The sequence below is a fragment of the Macaca nemestrina genome, chromosome 7, assembly GCF_043159975.1.
Source record: "Macaca nemestrina isolate mMacNem1 chromosome 7, mMacNem.hap1, whole genome shotgun sequence".
Lineage (NCBI taxonomy): Eukaryota > Metazoa > Chordata > Mammalia > Primates > Cercopithecidae > Macaca > Macaca nemestrina.
This window is the reverse complement of record NC_092131.1, coordinates 150,686,213-150,710,435: the sequence shown is the minus strand read 5'-3', so window position 1 is coordinate 150,710,435 and position 24,223 is coordinate 150,686,213. Positions and strand designations below refer to the sequence as shown.

The 24,223-nt window shown below is 37.1% G+C and overlaps 1 protein-coding gene across 5 annotated transcripts in view; it reads right to left on the bottom strand.

Moving 5' to 3' along the window:
• The window catches only part of LOC105490349 (Dmx like 2), a 173,030-nt gene that overhangs the window by 17,483 nt on the left and 131,324 nt on the right, over nt 1-24,223 (bottom strand). For 3 of the 5 annotated variants that reach the window (XM_011755853.2, XM_011755871.3, XM_071066852.1), the window contains exons 23-31: nt 20,960-21,224; nt 15,535-16,616; nt 14,938-15,129; nt 13,242-13,318; nt 11,558-11,688; nt 9,057-9,305; nt 5,963-6,141; nt 870-997; nt 248-333 (exon numbers count right to left, since the gene is read on the bottom strand). In XM_011755853.2, the coding sequence (XP_011754155.2) occupies nt 248-333; nt 870-997; nt 5,963-6,141; nt 9,057-9,305; nt 11,558-11,688; nt 13,242-13,318; nt 14,938-15,129; nt 15,535-16,616; nt 20,960-21,224 (2,389 nt within the window). The remainder of the gene's footprint in view (nt 1-247; nt 334-869; nt 998-5,962; nt 6,142-9,056; nt 9,306-11,557; nt 11,689-13,241; nt 13,319-14,937; nt 15,130-15,534; nt 16,617-20,959; nt 21,225-24,223) is intronic. The other 2 variants (XM_011755861.2, XM_011755880.3) reach the window with 1 other exon arrangement.

Here is a 24,223-nt window from a genome sequence, read left to right as displayed (position 1 = left end):
CTACGAGGCAGAGTTGGCAGTGAGCTGTGATTGTACCACTGCAATACAGCCTGGGCAACAGAGCAAGACTCTATCTAAAAAACTAAAAATAAAGTCACAGATTGGAGCCTAAAATAAACAAGACTTTATAAAATATCTAATGCACTGTTTTTAAGTGCCAAAGGACCTTTTATATAGATTCTGTAAAGAGAAACTTGACGGCAATTTATTATATTTAATAACATTAATTTTTAAATTCCAAACTCACCAGAGAATTCCAGTCCAGCAATAGGAAAGAAATTCTTGACATTGTGAAGTGCTAGCTTAACCATTGTCAAATGTAGAAGAGCCCAGCTGTTCAAGAAGGAGCAAAAAAGTCTTTAAGTGAAAAATAAAATCATGGGAGAAACAGAGTGGTGTTCCCTGCCAACTGTTTAGCCCACTCTCCAACCAGAAAAAAGCTGTCATTGAAATTTACTATGCAAAAATGACAGCTTTGTGGTCACTGAATATAAAAAACTTGCCATACCATATTACACTTGCTGAAAATTACCTCATGGAAAAAGATTTACCACATAGTCACATGGAACCTAATAGTATACCAATAAATTATATATTAAATTCTAATAGTATATCCATGAGTTACATATTTTTTCCTCACTAAAAATGCTTGTGTTTGCATTCTCCATGAAAGCTAGTCTTTGGAGGTGGAGAAAATATTATGGAGAAATTGACCTCAAAGGTGCAGAATTTATTACCTGGAAATGTAAGTCATTTCTTATATAAATTCAGGATAATAATGTTATTTAAAATTAATAACACTGGGATTTTCTACAAAAAGAAAAGCCAAAAAAAAAAAAAAAAAAGAAAGAAAGAAAAGTCTTATTTACCTATAGGAGTTTGGATCTTGGTGCTCCTGTATTTGTGTATCTGAAAAAAAGGCATCATCTTCCTCATCACTATGAATGCTTTCATCAGAATCATATATAACACCACTATCGGACAAAGGAAGAAATGGCTGCAATAAAAGATAAAGATTTTTTTTTAAAGATTATAATTTTATAAACATATAAAATATATTTTAACTATATAATTTATGTATTATATATTTAATATAGAAAATGTTTTTAGTATATAATTATTTTTGCTCTAACATAAAAGTAAACATTTTAAATGGTGTCAGCATAAGTAAAAATTTTCTTTCGCAGATGATGCTACATTTACAAAAGTCAAGATGACTAGGTAAAACTCTCAGACTCAGTAACTGAATAGCTAGATATGAAATGTGTTTAAAATCAATAGTTTTCTTCTTGTAGATCAGCAATAATAAAGTTAGAAAAGTCTAAAGAAATACAAAAGGACAACTGTGAAAGCTGTGAGACAGCTTTGTGAAGGAAATTATAAACTTTTATAAAATTATATGATGGGAAGGACTGAAATGTGTAAAAACTGTAATTCTTTGTAAGTTAATTTACATAGGCTTTAAATAATTTCAATAAAAATCCCCCTGGGAATTTCTCTTCCTATTTTGGAACTTTAAAATGATTCTGAAGTTCTTAGAGAAGAAAAAATAGATGAGATCAGCTGGGGAATTTTTTTTAAATAAAAAAATCCCATTTTTTTTTTAGTGGATATTAAACTAAGTAAGAAAAATGTAGTCTAGCAATTGATACAAAAATATAATGCAAAAATCATATACGTGTAAGAATTTAATCTGATAAACATCTTAAGTCAGCGGGAGAAAAGGATTATTTAATGAATAATAATGGAACAACTAGTTAGCTAAGTGTGGGGATGGGAGATGAAGTCTGATCCAGTCTGTTCCTCACTTTATTCTAGATAAATAAGAGAATTAAAAGTTAAGGAGGAGGAGAAAGAGAAAGAACAGGAGGAAACAGAGAAGGAAGGTAAAATAAATGTAAACATTTATTAGTGGAAAAGACTTCTGCTTAAAAATAATGTAATCAATAAGGAAATGTATAGATAGATCTAAGTTTTAAACTTTTTAAAATTTCTGTGCATGGTAAACTTTTTAAAACTTCAAATGCATAATAAACAAAATTTTAAAGCAAATAAACTAGAAAAAGTTTAACAAGATAAATTAATATCCCTAGATAAATAAAGTATCCATAAAAAGGAAAAACGCCATAATCTCAATAGATAATTTAGGTAAGAATATGAACAGTCAATACCTCAAACTGGAAAATCAAATGGCAATAAGATCATTAAAATTTTAATGTCACTAACAGAAAATACAAATCATTTAATCTATCAAATTAACAAAAATGAAAAAGGAATACTTAATGCTAATAAGGGAGTAAGGTCAGATGCAGCCTCTCACTATTCTCAAGAGAGTACAAATTAGTAATGTGGAAAATAATCTGGCAATACGTATTAAAAGCCTTATTTAAGTTTATAACCTTTGACCTAGTACTTCTTTTTTTTTTTTTTTTTTTTTTTTGAGACGGAGTCTCTCTATGTCACCCAGGCTGGAGTGCAGTGGTGCGATCTCGGCTCACTGCCAGTTCCACCTCCCAGGTTCACGCCATTCTTCTGCATCAGCCTCCCGAGTAGCTGGGACTACAGGCGCCCACCACCACACCCAGCTAATTTTTTGTATTTTTAGTAGAGATGGGGTTTCACCGTGTTAGCCAGGATGGTCTTGATCTCCTGACCTCGTGATCCACCCACCTCGGCCTCCCAAAGTGTTGGGATTACAGGTGTGAGCCACCATACCAGCCTGACCTAGTACTTCTTAAGGAAATAATCTGCTCATGAACAAGACGTATCTTAAAAGATACTGTTCTTGGCATTATAAACATCAAATCGCTAATTAGGTAAACTACAGTGTATTCATCAAAGTGAAAAGTTACATGGTCACTATAATTGATGCTTATCTAGAAGCAATGATCAACCAAGTGAGAGTGAGCACCCCAGCAGCTGACTGTAATTTCTAAATATAATTTCTCACAAAAAGGAACCAGGTTATTTAAAAAAAAAAAAAAAAAGCTTGTTCTCAGTCACGGGCAGGAAATACACATGATTAGCCTAGAATAAAACTAGAAAGCAGACAAACTCAAACACTAGTGGAATAATCTCAAAAAGATTTGGAGCCAACTGTGGAAAAGGCTCTCACTGGCAAAGATGGATAATCTGAGGCCCCATGAGAAAAATAACTGCAATGGATTAAAACATATAACATATGTTTAAATCTGTAAGCTCATAACAAAAATGAAAGCGAAACAAAACTCACTGGCCTTCTCTGAAGGATGCTTGGGAACCAACTCATCATTTTGAAAACTGGTACACAAAAGCAAAGAATAAAGCATTTATCATGTCTTTCCAACTCAAAATGTACTTCAGGGTAACTGAATAGGTTGATGAAGAGACATTCCAGCAAATAGATGAAAAATCAATGACAGGATTTTATCATCATAATTTAAAACTTTCACTGAAATAATAAATGTAGGCAAAGATCAACTAAAATCATAAAAAGCTTCCTGACAGAAATATACAAAACCACCAATGAAGTTAATCCTGCACTCCCTCTTCCTATCCAATCAGAATGAAATTGGATTTAACTTTCACTTTACAAGATTCAGAGGAACAAAATATGGTGATGCCATTGGCAAAATCCGTTGAAAAATTCTAAACGTCAAAATTCTTTCAGGGCAAACAAAAAAGGTGGGAGTTAAGTTTAAAAAAAAAAAAAAAAAAGAGAGAGAGAGAAACGGAGGTGGAGCCTATAGATTAAAAGAGACTGAAGATGTAGCAACCACTTGCAAGGTATGAATTGTATTTTAGATCCTGATTTGAACAAATAAACTATATAAAAACATTTAAGATGCAATTGGTGAAATGTGAATACTGTCTGAATATGTGATAATATTAAAGAATTGTGAGTGTGCTTCAGTGGGTGTAACATTACTGTAGATCTGTTTAAAATCCTCTTTTTTTCAAAAACAAATACTGAAATATTTTTGAATGAAATTTCATGGTGGATTTGCTTCCAAACAATCAAGTAGTGGGGTGAGGTATAAAATGAAACAAGACTGTCCATGAATAGATAATTTTTGAAGCTACATGATGGTAGATAAAAGATTCATATGCCATTACCTCTCCTTTTGTGTATGTTGGAAGCTTTCTACACTAAAATTTTAAAAATGATAGCTATATAAGTTTTTAATGGTATAAAAACTGTTTACCTTAATGTTAACAGAAAAAAACTACATATACTGATCCAATTATATACCTTTTTTAATCTGAGGAAAAAAGATTAGAAGTAAATTGGCCAAAACGGTAACAGTTATCTTTGCATAGATGAGTGTTATTTCCCTTCTTTATAATATTTTGCATTTTCCAAATTTTCAAAATATGTATCAGGAGGAAACATTTTTGAAAAACAAAAATTAATTTAGCACATTACCATTTACAAATCTTAACGTTGTTATCACTCACATTAATGATGCAATGAGCTTTCATTCATGGCAAATAAAAAGTTTAAAAAGGTAGGAGTGGGAACTGCCTATACATTTTTAAGAGTACTTTATTACTTCCCTGGTTTATTAGCTAAATACAATTAAGTGCAACTCAATTGGCAGCCTTAAGGGATAGGCCAGAATGACTCTGGAAGTATAACTTGGACCCTGATAGAGTGTAAACCTGGAAATCTGCACTCACAATGTGCCTAACCCCGTAGTTCTCAAACTTTAGCACACATTAGAACCATCTGGAGAGCTTGTTAAGACACAGATTGTTGTTTCTCACTCCCAGAGTTTCTGATTGAGGGGTCTGAGGGAGGACCCAAGAATTTGCAATTCAAACAAGGTCCCAAGCAATGCTGATGCTGCCGGTTCTGAGACCACACTTTGAGACCCACTGACATAACCAAAGTCTTTTTTTTTTTTTTTTTTGAGACACTGTCTCAGTCCGACACCCAGGCTGGCGTGCAGTGGCACAATCATGGCTCACTGCAACCTTGACCTCCTGCGCTCAAGCAATCCTCTCACCTCAGCCTTTCAAACAGCCAGGACTACAGGCACATACCACTGCACCTATGTTTTTAAATTTTTTTGGTAGAGACATGGTCTGTGTTGTCCAGGCTGGTCTCAAACTCCTGGATGTAAGCATCCTTCTACCTTGGCCTCCCAAAGTGCTGAGGTTACAGGTATGAGCCACTGCACCTGGCCTCAAAGTCTTTAGATAACAAAACAAAGCTTCTAAACTCACGTTGAAAGACTTTTTAAGGATCAGCTTCTTAGCATACAAAAAACGGAATGGGATCAGCACCTCAATAACTCCGAGATCTAATAAAAATCTAAAAATGGGAAGAGGCATCACTCTGGAGATGTATTCCCTAATATGTACGCACAGCAAGGTGACAACAGAGTTAACACATGTAAAGAGGGAAACATACCAATAGAAGGAGAATCATGAGCTCAAAAAAGTAAAGTGCAGAAAAGCAAATATTAGCATGCACCCACGATGGTATAAAATGGGGCTATACCAGATCTAGTCACCATGAGTATTCTGATCCCCTGAGAAGTTTCCTTTGCTCTGGGAAAACAGAGATGTATCATGGGGCCTCATCATGGCCTGATAAAACCCTCAAATGTCCATCCATCTCCTTCTATTCTAATCCCATGCTTACCAAGGGAGCCACTGATAATTAGAAGGCAGGTGCCTAGATGATAGCTACAAGTATTCCAGTCACTAGAAAAAGATAGTGCTGATTATATAATAACCTGACTTCTGATTTATACCCAACTCCCATGTGATTTTAAGTTGTCTCCTACATCATCAAGTAACTGATCATCCTTAAATTTACTATGACTATTCAGTTTCTGGACTTAATAAATTAAATGTCTAAACTATGGTGATTCAATCCAAAAGCTACCCCATCATTCCTATGTGAGACACATGCAAGAGTTAATAAAACAGATGATACACTTATCTTATAGCTTGCATTCCTCACACTCCTTACCTTTGCAACAAAATAATCCCACATACTAAGTTCAGGAGGAATAAATTTTTCTTTGTAAGATGGTCTTTCTGCAGGCACCGGTGGTGGGGTAGCATCTTTTACAGGCCTTCCAGGGACAAGCATTCGCATGTTAAATCTCCTACGGTGTTTATCTATGTCTTCAGAAAGGACAGGAGGTGCTAAATGAAGAGAGAAGAAAAAAAAATCTAGCATTCATTTTCCATTGTTAATTGATAGAGTTAAGCTTTCTTTTTATCCTACTCTTGCCATGTTTTGGTCTAGACTAAATTACTTATTCCTGTGCTTCTAAACTTTTCTAGTTACTGAATCAGCTTTCCAGCAGTCAAGGCAGAGATACAGATGGAGATAAAGCATTAAAGCATATCTTGCCATGTGCTCCATAAAATACGGATTAAAGTAATTCTATATAAAATATACTAAATAAGTGGTATATTCAATAAATATTAAAGTGATTGACTGATTACCCCTGGCTATGAGGTTCAAGAAAGATTCACTGACTATGTAGAATTTAATAGTGTGCCTTAAAAGAAGGGCGAAAGTTCAATGGGAAAATGGAAAAGGGCAACATAAACAAATAATCAAAGGTTTGGGTAAATGAGGAGTCAATTATTTTTGGTAGACAGGAGTTATGGAGGGAAGTAATATCGACAACAAAGTCCAGAGTTAGGTTAGGACAAGTCTGTGGCTATGAAGCTGGGAACTTGTGTTTTGGGCAGTTCTCACTAACACTTCTTAAGCTTTAGTCACACAATGAAGTATGGCTTGTCTGATCAATTAGAGAAGAAGATGGAAGATGACATAAGAACGGCCTGCACTAATATGGTGGGTGGTAAAAAGTAGAAGGGTTGCATATGAGTGATACACAAAAGAAATAGCAAAAGGATTCAGGAATTGGATATGAGAGGGCGAGAAAGTAGAAGTTAACCTGCTCCTCTCCTAAACCTCCCCATCACAGAAAATAATTTTATCTCAACTCTTCTGTCTTCCCTACCCCACACAATTCATCAACAAATCATTGGCTCTAACCTCAAACTATATCCAGAATATGATCACTTTTCATTCTGACCATAACTAACACCCTAGGATAAATAACTATTATTTTTTAATTGAGGCAAAATTTAAACAACATAAAATTAACAATTTTAACGTGTACAATTCAGTGACATTTAGTACATTTAACATGTCATGCAACCACCACCTCTATCTAGTTCCAAAGCATTCTTCTCACCCCAAAAGGAAACCCTATATCCAATAAGCAGTCACTCCTTATTTCTCCCTCCCACTAGCCCATGACAACCAAATCTACTTTCTGTCTCTATGGATTTACCTATTCTGGATATTTCATATAAATGGAACCAGACAATATGAGACTTTTTGTGTCTGGCTTCTTTGGCTTAGCCTATTTTTGAAGTTCATACAGATTATAGTATGCATTAGTACTTCATTCCTTTTATAGCTGAGTAACACTGCACTGCACGTATATACCATACATACTTTGTTGATCCTTTCATCCTTGATGGTAACCCACAATTATCTTTTAAGTGGACTAGCCTCCCCACTACCAGGCTCCCTACTCTGATTTAAGTTACCCAGTCTATTCTCCACAAAGCAGCTAGAGCGGTTCTTTTGAAAAGGTGAATCAGATTATGTCACTCCTTTCTTTCTTTAGAACAACTAACACTTTTACCATGATCCTAAAGGACCTTATTCCCGCTACTTTTCTATTCTCATCTCCTACCACACTCCCCCTCTTCACGAGAGCCATGATGGTCCCCGGGTAGTTCTTGGAAAAGGCCAAACTCAATTCTACCTCGGGACCTTTGCATTCATCTGCCTGGAATGCTCTGGTCTCAGATATCCACATGGTGTGACTCCTAACCTCCTTACAGCTCTGCTCAAATACTATCTCATCAGAAACATGTCTTCCAACCCCCTTAACTAAACTGGTCTGTTCCCAATCCCTCATCACTCTCTTTCCACTTACTCCGTTTTTATCACAGTTCTTATCATACCTGAAATATCATTTGTTAATTGCCTGACAGGCGTTAAGTGAATAAATTAATGCAAATATAAATATGTACTGGCAGGTTTTAAGCATGGAAGATTTGATGGATAAATTACCACGAACAAAAAATCAGAAAACTCAGGCAGAGAAATAAACAATTTTGAGGAAACACTTTTAAGTTTAAAGTGGACTACAACCAAGCAGCAAGAAAGAGATTCAGAGGAATGGAAGCAGTGGGAGTTGATGAGATCATCTCCCTTACAATGACTTACACAGGAACCTATTTATTTAACTCAATCACAGACAATGAAGACAGAGGTTAGTGTCATTTAAACTTGTGTGTCACTGATTCCTCATCTGTAATATGTCCATTTCTAAGGATGAATTAAGATGATTTCTATATATGAGCATCAAGATAGAAATCTTTCCTGTGGCATCAGTCTATACCCTCACCACATCCTACCATCTTCAAAAGTGGGATGAAAAATATATTCTGGTCCATGAGGGAAGAAAAAACACACAAGGAAAATGGAATAATACTATCACATTGAAGACTAAGGGAACATATTTTAGAGAATAAAAATAAAATAGAATTTTGAAACCATGTGTATGATCAGAATGGCTATCTTGCACATGACCATACATTTAATCTGAAGCCAAATGCTGGTATGTGCTAAAGATTTTGAACACTTATTTAAATTTTCTTTCTGTAATTAAGAACTATCCTTTTTGTTTTTGTTTTCATTTTATTTTCTTAGGAACTATCCTTTTTGTATGACTTTGTTCCTTAACATTGTTTCTGTATTTACCTTTTTACCTTTCCTCTATTTTTAATCTTCTTCAAACATGTCCTGCTTTATCAACCTCAAAAACATTATTTCTATAAAAATAAAAGTAACAAACTGTATTTTTATTATATCATGGGTTTAATTATTTGCTGTCATAACAAGAGTGGTTATGCTTTAAGCATCGCTTATTTTCAAAGTGAAATTTCTTAAAACATTAAAAAATTTTAACATTCAAAATTATTAACATTTACATACATTACTGGTATCAAACTTATCTTACCTGAAATATTTTCTGATTGTCTTCGAGGTTTCACAACAAGTTTTACACCGCCTCCAAAAACAGCAGCCCACATTCGATTATTTAATGGGTGGGCTGCAAGCCGAAATAATTCATTGGAGGAATTTGTAGCAAGAGCATGTATCAATAAACTTAAGTAAACAGCAACAACAGCTTCACATAACAAAATGTTCAGTTTTGGCTGGTCTTCATCTTGGGCTGAACTCAAGAGATTAATAAGTGAGCTCACACCTATGAGGGAATATAAAATCCTAAGAAGTATGTAAGGATGAAGAACCAGAAGGAAAAAACATCCAAATTTGCAACTTATCCAAAATTATGCATTTATATTTTACAAAATATTTCCATAATTTGAGCAATAAAATAAATAATGATAAGAATGGATTAGAGCCTATAAAATAAAATCATCCATTTGTCTACAATGATATAATAAATGAGTAGAGGACCAAAGGTGAGAAGGGGAAGCTCTTTCTTACAGTAGAAGTTCAACTAATACATAAAATGAGTGATAGTGGTAGAAAATCACCGTCTAGTAACCCCACAGTAATATGATTCAGGCAAACATCATCACTAGATGCTAAAATTAGCAAGGGAAAGTATAATATTTTACACAGTCTCAAACTCTTCACAAGATACTGATTAATTACAAAGGAAAAAAAGTAACTTTACAATGGAGAAACTTGGCAGAAACCACCTTACCAAGTGATCAAAGTTAATAGCAGTTGGGGCCAAATGACATCATATGCCTCTTGATACCTCCTACTGAGAAAGGCACATCTTTTTTGTGGTATCCCTGCCCAAAAATACGTAACAAAATCAGGGCTGGGCACGGTGGCTCACCCCTGTAATCCCAGCACTTTGGGAGGCCGAGGCAGGTGTATCACCTGAGGTCAGGAGTTCGAGACCAGCCTGACCAATACGGTGAAACCCCATCTTTACTAAAAATACAAAATAATTAGCTGGGCGTGATGGCGGGCGCCTGTAGTCCCAGCTACTCAGGAGGCTGACACAGGAGAATTGTTTGAACCCAGGAGGCCAGAGGTTGCAGTGAGCTGAGATTGCACCACTGCACTCCAGCCTGGGAGACAGAGCAAGACTCTGTCTCAAAAAAAAAAAAAACAGAAAGAAAGGAAAGAAAGAAAGGAAGGGAAAGGAGAGGGGGAAGGAAAGGGGGAAGGGAAGGGGAGGGAAGGGGAGAGGAGGGGAGGGGGGAAGGGAAGGGGAGGGAAGGGGAGGGGAGGCGGGGAAGGGAAGGGGAGGGGAGGCGGGGAAGGGGAGGTGAGGGAAGGGGAGGGGAGGCAGGGAAGGGGAGGGAAGGGGAGGGGAGGCAGGGAAGGGGAGGGAAGGGGAGGGGAAAGGGGAAAGGGGAAGGGGAAGGGGAAGGGGAAAGGGGAAGGGGAAGGGGAAAGGGAAAGGGAAAAGGGAAAAGGGAAGGGGGGGGAAAGGAAAAGAGGAAACATCAGAAATGCCCAAATTGAGAGAGACTTTAAAAAAATAACCTGCTGGTACTCTTCAAAATGTCAAAGTTGTGAAAGAGAAAGAAGGAAGACTTTACTCCTTATCAGAGGAGACTAATGAGACATGACAACTAAATGTTACATATGGGCCCCAAAAAGCACATTAGTGGGACAACTGGCAAAATTCAAAAAAGGTCTGTAGATTAGAGAACATAAATGCTAAATTTGGTAATTATGTGAGAATGTCTATAGGAAACACACATTAAAATGTTTAGATGGAAAAGGATACCAGGTCTGCAACTTACTCTCAATTTAAAAAAAAAAAAAATACACTTAGATACACGCAAGTGAGTGAGAGAGAAGAAATGAATGATAAAGCAAGCATGGTAAAATATTAACATTTGAGGAATCTGGGTGAAATTTAGTATTATGTTTGCAATTTTTGCAAGTCTGAAATTATTTTGAAATAAGAGGTTAAAATGAAAACAATGTGTTTCTATAAGGCAATGGTTAAAGTAATCTGAAATATACACTTAAGGTACTGAAGAGAGTGGAGAAGTTTTGAAATAACTGAGGTAGAGAATGAGAAAGAGAGCCAACCAGAAAAAAAGGACTGTCAGACTGCATGATATATGTACCGTAGAACAGTCACTCCTACCCCAATACATAAATTTACACGCCCAAGAACAACTATATTTTCTCTGGTATGTCTGTGATTTTCTAAGACTCTAATTCAAAATTCCTAAGAAAGATAATGTGCTCCATCCTTATGAAGGATGTTAAGACATTGCTTTTTTACGTTGCTTAACATAGCTGGTTTTATGAAGCCTTAACTTCCTGAGTCTTCAGACAATACTGCAGTACTTCATAGTTCCTAATCCATAGCAGAAAAATATCATCAAAAAACAAAGAAAGCAAGAAACCACTCACTAAATCCAGCAACAAGCAGGAAACTGGTCAGTATATTTTTAAGAAGAAATTGCCAAATAGAAGATTTTTTTTTTTTTAAATCACTTAAATTCTCACCAGGCCACTGAGCAGGAGATGAATTTGGTGTTGCGTGTTCTTCAATGCTTTCTGTCCTTAGTCTTCTACGATCACTTAAAAGAAGTCCTTGATAAGCCATTCCTGTAAACTGATTTCCTTCTGTTTGACTGCTAAAACAAATAGGTTTAGTTATTTATCATTGTAAGAGAGGTAATAAAAAACTGCACTTTATGCACATCATCTATTTTAGATGGCTACTTTAAGAAACAAAAATTCTTAAAATGCATTCACTGTTCTAAAAAAAATTTATTTTAGAAAATTATTGAAATTAGTTACAAATGCTTATTTTTTTTTTAAACAAAATAACAAATTTTACTACGTTGGGCAGATGACATTTATTCCTTTAGAATTTTCTCCAGATGCCACTTTAATACTTTAAAATCTTTTCTATTTGCAGTAATTTTTATTTTGTGTTTTTACAAAGTCTGAGGCAAGGAGACTACTGTTGGTACTAGGATATAGTAGGCAGAAAGTTTCAGGGTACTAGTGGGTTGCATTTCTTTTCTCAAAAGTTGTGCAAGCTTAACTCTAAATTAAAATATGAACTAAAACCTGGAGAATCATATTTTAGAAATACCTAAACCTGAAACTAAATGTCCCTAAATATTGTTTAATAATATTTACTTCCCTCTCTATAATTGCTATCTTTGTGAAGCTGGGGAAAATACAAAAGCAGAAAGTCAAGCTAAGTCTAGTAAATCATAGCTGACCAACTAGAAAATACATATTTAAAAACAATGTATTTGCATTTTCATTTGGTGCCATTTCAATGGTGACTGACATCAAACAAGTTATCTTTGATCATTTAGATGACAACAGTCAACTAAATCAACTTCTTTCCTTATTTACATTTCTAATCTTTCGAGTTATTTAGACACAGCCTTAATTAGGTTACAATCAGAGTACAGGCCATTTTGATAGATAATTCTTTACTTGATACCAAATGCTCCCACAAAAGGCTGCTACCATTACAAGAAAGAAAGCTAGACATACATTTAATATCAATTTAATGTGAATCTACTATTACAAACTTTTCATTTATTAACATAATTCATTTAAATCTAGGTTATCTTTCCAAGTGATTCAATTTCTTGCTACTTATGTTGCTCTAGTCATTAAAATGCAAAGTACATACTAATGAAGGCAATTTTACATTAGGAAAAATTCAGTCCCTTTCTTCTAATTGATACCACTTCCAAAGACTTTTACATCATATGTAAATGGGTAGGTAAAAGTAATTTAAATAATTCCATTTTAGGAATGTACTTTTTCAGTTTTCAAAAGTATTTTTATTTCAATGGATAATTAGCTAAATAAATAGCTGCTAATCCAATACAAAAAGAAATTGTTTCTAAGGAAAAACAACTAGAAAATTTCATATTATAAGTTATTATGGACAGTAAACTCTTCTTTCTTCAAAACAAAAAAGATGGTAATGATGGTAATTTACATTTACTGTTTGTTACTTTATTTCTCTGTGACTACTAGGTGATAACTAAACAAATAATTATTTTATTTCTGATTCTCTCTCATCTATTAAAAATATCATGGCAGTCATATTTAGGGATTTTTCAGTCCCTAGGAAATAGAAACTTAATATAACTCTGGAACAGTTTAATTGTTTTTGCTGTATTAATACTATTTTGGGTGATTTTTTTTTTACCTGTAGCTATGACTGTCACATAATGCTTGGTAAATTGATGCAGAAAGTGATGCTGCTAGTGAATGAAGTGTGTGCACCTAAAACCAAAACAGCCACAATTACATTTTGTACTAACATTTCTACACAACAGTAATATTTCAAAAATTAGAAAACATCCAGGAAACCTAGCAACATCATAAGACTGAATCCTAGATGAGACTACTAACTCTGCTTTAAATCTCCTAAAGTAACTCTCACCCACCTTTATACACATGCCACAACAAAGCTGATTGTTTCAGACACATTTTAATCAAACATTTACTTACTGTGAGCCTGCCGTTTACCAGGCCCTGAGCAAAGTGCTAATGTTTGTATTACAGGGATTTGTCCTAGCCTAACAACTAGCTTACTAGCTTAAATAGTAATATTCAAAAAAAAGCAGAAGCAAAATAAGAATAGAATTTTCAGAGCTTTTATTTAAGCTTGCCTCATGAAATTCACCTTGTTGAAAATAAAGACTTGATCTTATCAATAAAAATGAATTAAATCTTTTTAGTAAATGTATCAATCACTGTGTGAAACAGCTAATTTTCCAGAAAGTAAGTAATTTACTTGGTACTCATGAATTGAGGATAGTCTTAGAATTTTACATTTAGAAAGTTTTAAATTTCTCCGTATAATTAAAAAAAGAAAAAAACACCCTCAAATGCTATACTGAATCAATATTTTCAGACTCATAAAATCTTTAAATTTGAAGGGACCTTAGAAACAGTTTCATATGTTATACAGATTACTCTTTGAAAGCCTTACCCAAATTTCTAGGAACCAGAAATGTTTACTTCGAATTCATATGCTTTTTATGCCTTTTCTGCATGTCCCTATTCACACAACAAATGCTTTAAATAATCTCTGCTAAAATACTAATATAGGTTAATTCATACTATGGATGAGAAGTCCCTAATTGGTTATAACCAGGCCTTTGGAAGAATGTACTGCCAGAGATTAAATGTGCTTGTCAAACAAAACAAATAAAAAATAAGAAAACGGGGGATCTGAATTGTGCGTCAGCCACTAGAACTGGAAAAAGCATAGCACAAATACACTTAGGCTGGGACAGTGGAAGTCTGATCAGCTCCCCAGATCCTGCCAAGCTCCCTAGTGTTTCTTGGACTGTATCAGTGTTTAAGATCTTGGCACGGGGTATCAATATAGTTTGCGATAGTAACTGCCGAAACTCTGATTGCCTCTAACTATTGCCTCCAATAAACACAACCACCAAGGAAACAGTAATAAGGACACTCTCTCTGGGACCATTTGTGACCAATCACGGTTCCCTCCCAGATACTCCCCAACTTATATTTTCATAATATCTTGGCGTGTAAACAAATAATCGTAAATATTTCCAACTTAATCGTTCATTTAAGGGGAATGGAGGATCTAGAGGGATATTAAGTGGCAAGAATACTGTCAAGAAAATTAGTTTTATTGCCAAAAGTATTTGTCTGTCTTAAAGGAAGACAATAATTTTTCCAGAAGAAAGAACACTTGCTTTTAAATTACATTCATTGGACAAATAGTCTTGAACTGACCAGGAGTGAGAAAGGTAGCACATAAGAGCACATTAAAACATTTTCTCTAAGTTCAAATTAAAAGACAGGTATAACATATTTACCTTCTCAGTGTGTATAATATCAAATGATCATAAACTTTACATTACCTTCACATCTTCAATACTGGGATGAGGTGGTGTTTTCATCTGAACAATAGTATAAAGTATATCATGGATGTGATTATTTAAGTACAATACAGGATTAGCTATGACTGTTTTTGTTGACGCAATACTTGCTGAAAGCAGAGGTAGGGTGGTAGGCAGTGGTAGTGGAGACTGGAGCTGCTTTACTGTAGTTTCCTGTGGGTGACAGTGAATTATTTTTTTCAAAGTAGTTAAAAAAATTTCATCAATTATCTGATAGAAATACTGGTGATAAACATTGTGTAAAGGGAGTATGTTCGATCACTAATTTTACACAAATTTATTGAGTACCCAGTATGTACCAGGTACTATGCTAGATGTAGATGGTATATAAAGAGAAATATGACACAAGAATACTCTCAAGCTTTTAAGCCTATTCCTTGTTATCAAAACTTCAGTCTAAGACCACATAGAGTATAAATATCTGCCTCCTATAAAGAAAGGAGCTGAACATATTTAGATTAACTAGCAAAAAGTAGTAAAAGAGCTTTATAGCTATAACTGCAAGAACTACTGAAATTATTGAAATAAACAAGATTGGAAAAAAAGTGATATTCACACCTGTTGTGATTCTTGTAGCAAAAATTTGAGTTCCATCCTTACTGAAGCCAGACCACCACCTTGGGCCCCATGAAGGCTACAGTAGCTGAGAAACACTCTCAGGAGATCTTGGTTTTTCTGCAACCACGACTTTCGTCTTTCTGCATGCTCTCGTTTGGCCTGCAATCTTCTTCTTTCTATTTGATGGCGCTCATAGGAACCAATATCTGGTTTGTCTACCATTTCTTCCTGATCCAGTAGATCACTCTCTACTTTGGAATATGTCTTACTAGAATATTCTTTAATAACTGATTCATGATTACATATCTCATGCAAGGCAGCAATTTCCTTTTCAAGCCAGTTGTAGAGTTGAAATCTGAGTTTCCCTCCATCTACTTCATAACCTGTAGCCAATGTTCTTAATTCAGTCATAAGGATCTTTAAACAAGCTCTGAATTTTAGTTGCTCAGCAATCACATCAACTTCAGTATCACCTTCAGGACCATCCTCTTCCTGAGGTGTTAATAACATGTTAGGGTCTAAGGCCTTCTGATCTGATTGTTTATCTTTTTCCCTGGCATCTGTACTTTTCATCACTAAACCAACAGCATCTTCTTCCTCTTCATCTAAGGCACTGTCGTGATCTTCACCCCAATCAAGATTAAGAGGTTCCTCATCAACTTTTACTACTGGCTGACTCCAGTCATACTGTGATGAAGTTACATTTGACCAATCAATACCAGAACTTCCACTGCCATCACTCAGAGCTTTTGATTGTGAAGGTACATCATCCATCTTGTGAGAAATGAAGTCAGGCTGATCTTTTTTTGCAGATAAGCCAGATGTTTTGGTTACTTTTGGAATTTTGGAGAGTACCTCCAAGGCTAAAACAGGGCATCCAACTTTAAAATGAGCATTTGCAGTGGTAAAGAATAATTTTCTTTCTATGAGGTTAATTTTATCAACAAAGTTCTTCTCAGTTTTGAGACCTAAGGTTGCCAAAGTTCCTTCAGGGGAGGCAAGATTTCTTCGAATGAGCAAAGGATGAGTTCGAAGGTAGTTATAAAAACTAAATGCCACTGGGTTACAAGACTTGATGATAACTATGGAAATCAAGGAGATAAAATCACAAAGCATTATGTTAATATGTATTTACATTACAAAACAATAAAATACGTCAGCATTTCTTAAAAAAAACAACATGTAAATATTAACCTACGATAGGTTACACTATGGCACATACAATCATTAAAACTGTACAGCTGAAATAAAAAGAATTTCCCAATATGCTATGGAGTGATTCCCATCACTATAGAATGATGTCCAGGATACACTAAGAAAAAGAAGATACAGAAAGTACATGTAGTAACCACCTTTTATCTATATAAGACAGTGAAGAGGAAATACAAATACACACCCATGCATATTGGCTTATCTTTTTTAAATGGAAGACAAACACAAAAAAATTTTAATTGATTCCTTAAAAGGGGAGAGCAAAACAGAGGAAAAAAGCTAGATTCCTCTGAAAATACACTGGTTTTATATATTTTATTTCAACACCATGTCAACATTTTACATAATTTTAAAATAAAATCAAATCTAAACCACAATTCACAAAAGGTAAAATTAAACAAATCAATCTATCGAGTTGGTAGCATAATCACACAGAGATGAAATCTAAAAAGTGAGTTAAAAACAAGTAATTTGACTGTACATCCTTAGCAGAATGCACCATAAAACCAAAAAAATCTGCAAAAAAGCTTAAATTATGCTCAGAATCATGTTATTATAAAAATATCTGTATTATTATTCTGAAACTTATATGCACACAGATAGCAAATAAGTACATTCATGCCATGAGAATTCAAGCATTTCATTATAAGACACAAACTTGACATCTAAGAAGAAAGAACCCTATAATCTATATGTGCATGAGAAATATCAGGGTAAACTCCTGAATTCTTAAGGAAAAAAAATTCCCTAATTCCATTCATTGCAACAGTCTAGAAATTATGACAAGATTAGTACCAATGAGGATCCCAGTGCCCAGACTATAGTTTCTAAATATTATTCCCCACTAAAAGGAAGCAGAATGCTTTGGAGGAATGGTCATTTCCAGGTCTGGGGCAGGAAATGTACAAGATGAGCCTGAAACATTCTGTAATACCAGAAAGCAAGAAAACTATCAAGAAATAATGCCAGAATAATTCAGAAACCTGAAGAAGCTCCATTTGTGAAAGACAGAACAATCTGAGCATCCATAAAAACAAACCAAGAAAATGATGTCAGCAAGATGGCTGACTAGACACACCTGGCATTCATCCTCCAAAAAGAAAGGACCAAGGCAACGAATAAACAGCTAAGATTTGACTGGAGTGTCAAAGGGAGAGCACTAGAGTGCAGCAGGGGAGTGGAGATGCACCTGTGGTGACTGTAAGTCTAGGACAGCAGTGTGGAGGTACCCAGCCTCTGCAGCCCTATCTCCCCTACCCAGACTGGATCTGCCCACAGTCAGGAAGAACTTCTCATTGCAGAGGGGAAAAGGTAAACAGAAGATCCCCACTAGCCCTCATGGCCACCACAAACATCTACAGTCCTTACAATAGAAGAATCCCACAGTACTTGCAAACCCTGTGTCCAGTTTGGAGAGATGTCAGAAATTCATGCAACTGCATTGCCCCAGATTAGGAGCATAAGGTGTGTGCCCTCCACCTACTGCCAGTGAGCCAAGCTGCTGCAGCAAAGTACTATCTTGAGACCAGTCACCTCTGGCATGCACACTGCTCTGGGGGCCAGGAGTCACTGTACCTGTCCAACACTGGGGCCCCATCTTCATTCCAAGCCCACATGGATAGCTGAATGCTACAATCCCAGCTATGCAGAGCCTAGGTCCACGATTGGCTATGACTTTGGTCCTGCATGGCAGGGAAATCAACCCCTCCATCACGCTTTTAGTCAGAGAAACAATCTGGCAGTCTTGCCCAGGGTGAACCACTACATACATACCCTCCCCCAAATGAGAGACGTCCCCAAGCCTCTGAGCAGCTGATATGCCCCTGGGCCAGCAAAGAAGCTACATGCCCACACTCAGGACCTCAGAAACAGCCTGCAGCACCCCTGCTCCCTGAACTCAGAGTTCTGGCCTGCCAAAGGCCCTGTGCCTGCAATCAAAGCCCAAGAAATAGTCCTTCAGGCCGCCCCTGGCAGCACACCACCAGGCCAGCCAAGCAGCCAAGAGCCCATTTCCACGGCCCTGTGGGCTATCCCTGGTGGACACATCCCAGCCTGGTCAAACAGTCCTGCAGGCTGCCCGCAGTGTGCACACCCCTTAGCCAGTTGAACAGCCTTGCACCAGCCTCAGACCGGAGAAACAGCACCATAGGCCCGTAGCAGAAATGCCCCCATGCCAGCTGAGCAGCCTTATGCCCACACCTCAGGCCTGAGGAGCAGCCTGACTGCCACCCCAGCCAACATAGTCCCAGAACAGCTGAGCAGCCCTGCACCTGCATCACAGGTATACAAATAACCCATGGGCAACACCCTGCAGAAACACCCCCAGGCCAGCTGAGCAGCCATGCAATCATGTCATGGGCCTGAGAAACAGCCTTGTCCCCACCCCCAGGAGACAAAACCCCAGGCCAGCTGAGTAGCCATGAGCCCACATATGAGGTCTGAGAAACAGACCTGCAGGCTGCTTCTGGCAGGCACACCTCCAGGCTGGCCAAGTGACCATGTACCCACACTCCTGGCCAGAGTAACAGACCTGTGGCCCCAATCCCAGCCAACCAGACCCTAAGCTGACTGACCCATTGTGTGCACATATGCACCCTGACCTGACAAACTGTCCAACAAGCCCATCCTGGCAAAGCTACATGACCATCACCGCAAACTCAGCCTAGGCAACTGAGAGGATTGCAAATGCCACTAATGTGGATTACAGCTGAAGAAGCTACATGGAGAGTACACTACTGTATCCATCTAACCAATGCACTCCACCACACCAACACCTGTGGACCTATTCATAACAACAAGTCTTTCCCTATAAACCCTACTCCATAAAATTAGAAGAGGCAACTTTTTCCACCAGATGCATAGGATCAATGTAGAAACACACTAACCATGAGAAAGCAAGGAACTATGACACCAAAGAAAAAAATGGAAAGGAAAATACTAATTCTCCAGTAATAGACTCCAGTCATAAGGAAACATATGAAATGCCAGAAAAATAATTAAGGAAATCATAGTCTTAAGGCAACTCATTCAGATACAAAAGAATACAGATATACAACTAAAAGAAATCAGGAAAAGAATTCATGATGTGAATTTGAAATTCACCAAAAAGAAAGGTATCATACAAAAGAACCAAACAGAAATACTAGAGATAAAAAATTCAATGAATGAAATAAAAAAAAATAAAATCAAGAGCTTCAACAACAGACTAGACCAAGCAGAAGAAAGAATTTCTGAACTTGAAGATAGGTCTTTTGAAATAACTCAGGCAGACCAAAAAAAAAAAAAAGAAGAAGGAAGGAGGAGGATGAGGAGGAACAGGAAAAAAAATAATGAAGAACGCCTAAAGGATTTATGGGACACCATTAAGTAAACAAATATTCATATTATGGGCATTCCAGAAGAAGAAAAAGGAAAAGGTGAGGAAAACATACTAAATAAAGTAACAGCCCAAAATTCCCAAGTCTTGGGAAAGAGACAGGCATCTAGGTCCAGGGTGCTCAAATAATCCCAGATAGATTCAACCTAAAAAGATCCTCTCCAAGGCACATGGTCAAGTTGTCAAATGTCAAAGACAAGGATCTCCTCATTTTAATTCCCAAAAGGCAGTCAGTGACCAATGACCAGTATTTCATTTCTTATGATTTGTTTCAGGAAACAACCAAAGGAAATGGAGGAGGCAGACACAACATGTGTGCACATTCAGGTGCATGTGTGTACAACATATATATGTCAAATGCAACAAGAACCACACTGCTGTGCATCTTACTTTTTTCACTTAAAAATACAGCACGTATTAACACATCTATCTACCTCAATTTTTAATGACACACTGATTCTGTATGTGTATATATTAAAAAGTATTTAACTATTCCACTGACAAAAACTTAAAATGCTCCATTCCTTTCAAATTATTGCAAACAATGCTGATAAATATCCTTAAGTGCTTGTAATATCTAAATTATTTAGGACAACAAAGAAACAAGAAAATTTACCACAGAGGCATAAAGTTTTTGTATGCTTGTTAAATATATATGTAATTAGAATAGGATGGTAATCCTATCTCATCCTTTAGCCACACAAGAAATTTTAATAATAAATTCTCAAAGTTGAAAAGCAAATCTGGTAATGATTTTTCTTAATCTAAGTGAACATTAGTTCAGAAAGTGTCTCTTCCTTTAAAAAACAAAAAAAAGAAATCCACAAAATGTCCTACCTTGATGTTCATCATCCTCCTTTGGTGTTTGTTCCAGTAATGTGTCCAAGGCTCGGGTGTAATCTTTCATTACCCAATAGGCAAGACTACGCAGGAAAGGATCAGGATGTAATCTTTTGCAACTGAATCCTGAGCCATCCTTTTGGCAACCCAAAATCTTCTGATTTAGGATGGATATATAAGTGGATGAAGTCTCAAATTCAGATTCATATAAACGGGCAATAACCATGGCTAGCTGAATATCTTCCATTTTTTCAAGACATACCTGCAAATTTAAATTTTAATACTTATCTTATTTAATGATAATTAGAGAGACGAAATATCCCATCAATACCCTGAAATTATCTACCATTTATATTCTCATGGTGGGGGAAGAGACAGTGAAGGGTAGTTAAATGATTGATAGGAGATTAAGGAATAGCAAAAAGAGTAACAGGTTGGAACTTAGTAGCTTCCAAACTAGACAGATCATTTATAAAATAAGCATGAAACAAAGTATATTAATATCATCTCAGACTTAGATCAATTTAAATAACATTCATTTTTAAAGTAAATACTACATATGACACTAGAATTTATATACCACTTCCTCTTAATTTCCAAATATATTTCTGCATAAACATAAGTATTACTATCTGCCTCATATTTAAATAGTAAATAACTTATGAAATAAAGCCACATGTTCTATTCATAGTCTCTGGGAGCCTATATGCTAATGCAACTACCAGTTCTGAGCATTTGAGGTCATTCAGGCAATATGAGCATCTCTCAGTCAACACTTGTCTTTGCTTGAGTATCTTCTAAGCTAACCTTCCAATTTTAAAATCTTAAGTACTGATAATCGGCGCCCAAGATGGCCGAATAGGAACAGCTCCAGCCTCCAGCTCCCAGCATGAGTAACAAAGAAGATGGGTGATTTCTGCATTTTCAACTGAGGTACCGGGTTCATCTCACTGGGGCATGTGGGACAGTTGGCGCTGGTCTGTGGGTGCAGCCCGACCAGAGAGAGCTGAAGCAGGGCGAGGCATCACCTCACATGGGAAGCGCAAGCGGGAAGGGAACTCCTTTTCCTAGCCAAAGGAAACTGAGACACACAACACCTGGAAAATCAGGTAATTCCCACCCTAATACTGCGCTTTACCAAGGGTCTTAGCAAACGGCACACCAGGAGATTATATCCCACACCTGGCCCAGAGGGTCCCATGCCCACAGAGCCTCCCTCATTGCTAGCACAGCAGTCTAAGATCTAACTGCAAGGTGGCAGCAAGGCTAGGGGAGGGGCGCCTGCCATTGCTGAGGCTTAAGTAGGTAAACAAAGTCGCCAGGAAGCTCGAATTGGGTGGAGCCGACCACAGCTCAAGGAGGCTGGCCTGCCTCTGTAGATTCCTCCTCTGGGGACAGGGCATAGCTAAACAAAAAGCAGCATAAACCTCCGCAGAGGTAAATGCCCCTGTCTGACAGCTTTGAAGACAGCAGTGGATCTCCCAGCACGGAGGCTGAGATCTGGAAACGGACAGACTGCCTGCTCAAGTGGGTCCCTGACCCCCGAGTAGCCTAACTGGGAGACATCCCCCACTAGGTGCAGACCGACAACTCACACCTCACACGGTGGGGTACACCCCTGAGATGAAGCTTCCAGAACAAGAATCAGACAGCAACACTTGCTGTTCAGCAATATTCTATCTTCTGCAGCCTCCGCTGCTGATACCCAGGCAAACAGGGTCTGGAGTGAGCCTCAAGCAAACTCCGACAGACCTACCGCTGAGGGTCCTATTAGAAGGAAAACTAACAAACAGAAAGGACACCCCACCAAAACCCCATCAGTACATCACTATCATCAAAGACCAAAGGCAGATAAAACCACAAAGATGGGGGAAAAGCAGTGCAGAAAAGCTGGAAATTCAAAAAATCAGAGCAAATCTCCCCCTCCAAAGGAACGCAGCTCATCGCCAGCAAGGGAACAAAGCTGGACGGAGAATGACTTTGACGAGTTGAGAGAAGAAGGCTTCAATTGATCAAACTTCTCAGAGCTAAAGGAGGAACTACATAACCAGCGCAAAGAAACTAAAAACGTTGAAAAAAGAATGGATGAATGGATAACTAGAATAATCAATGCAGAGAAGACCTTAAAAGAACTGATAGAGATGAAAACCATAACACAAGAACTACGTGACAAATGCACAAGCTTCAGTAACCAACTCGATCAACTGGAAGAAAGAGTATCAGCAATTGAAGATCAAATGAATGAAATGAAGCGAGAAGAGAAGTGTAGAGAAAAAAAGAGTAAAAATAAATGAACAAAGCCTCCAAGAAATATGGGATTATGTGAAAAGACCAAATCTACGTCTGATTGGTGTACCTGAAAGTGACGGAGAAAATGGAACCGAGTTGGAAAACACTCTGCAGGATATCATCCAGGAGAACTTCCCCAACCTAGTAAGGCAGACCAACATTCAAATTCAGGAAATACAGAGAATGCCACAAAGATACTCCTCGAGAAGAGCAACTCCAAGACACATAATTGTCAGATTCACCAAAGTTGAAATGGAGGAAAAAATGTTAAGGGCAGCCAGAGAGAAAGGTCGGGTTACACACAAAGGGAAGCCCATCAGACTAACAGCAGACTCTCAGCAGAAACTCTCCAAGCCAGAAGAGAGTGGGGGCCAATATTCAACATTCTTAAAGAAAAGAATTTTCAACCCAGAATTTCATATCCAGTCAAACTAAGTTTCACAAGTGAAGGAGAAATAAAATCCTTTACAGACAAGCAAATGCTTAGAGATTTTGTCACCACTAGGCCTGCCCTACAAGGGATCCTTGAAGGAAGCACAAAACATGGAAAGGAACAACAGGTACCAGCCATTGCAAAAACATGTCAAAATGTAAAGTCCATCGATGCTAGGAAGAAACTGCATCAACTAGCGACCAAAATAACCAGCTAATATCATAATGACAGGATCAAGTTCATACATAACAATATTAACCCTAAATGTAAATGGACTAAATGGTCCAAATAAAAGACACAGATGGGCAAACTGGATAAAGAGTCAAGACCTATCAGTATGCTGTATTCAGGAGACCGATCTCACATGCAGAGACACACACAGGCTCAAAATAAAGGGATGGAGGAAGATCTACCAAGCAAATGGAAAACAAAAAAAGCAGGGGTGGTAATCCTAGTCTCTGATAAAACAGACTTTAAACCACCAAAGATCAAAGGAGACAAAGAAGGTCATTACATAATGGTAAAGGGATCAATTCATC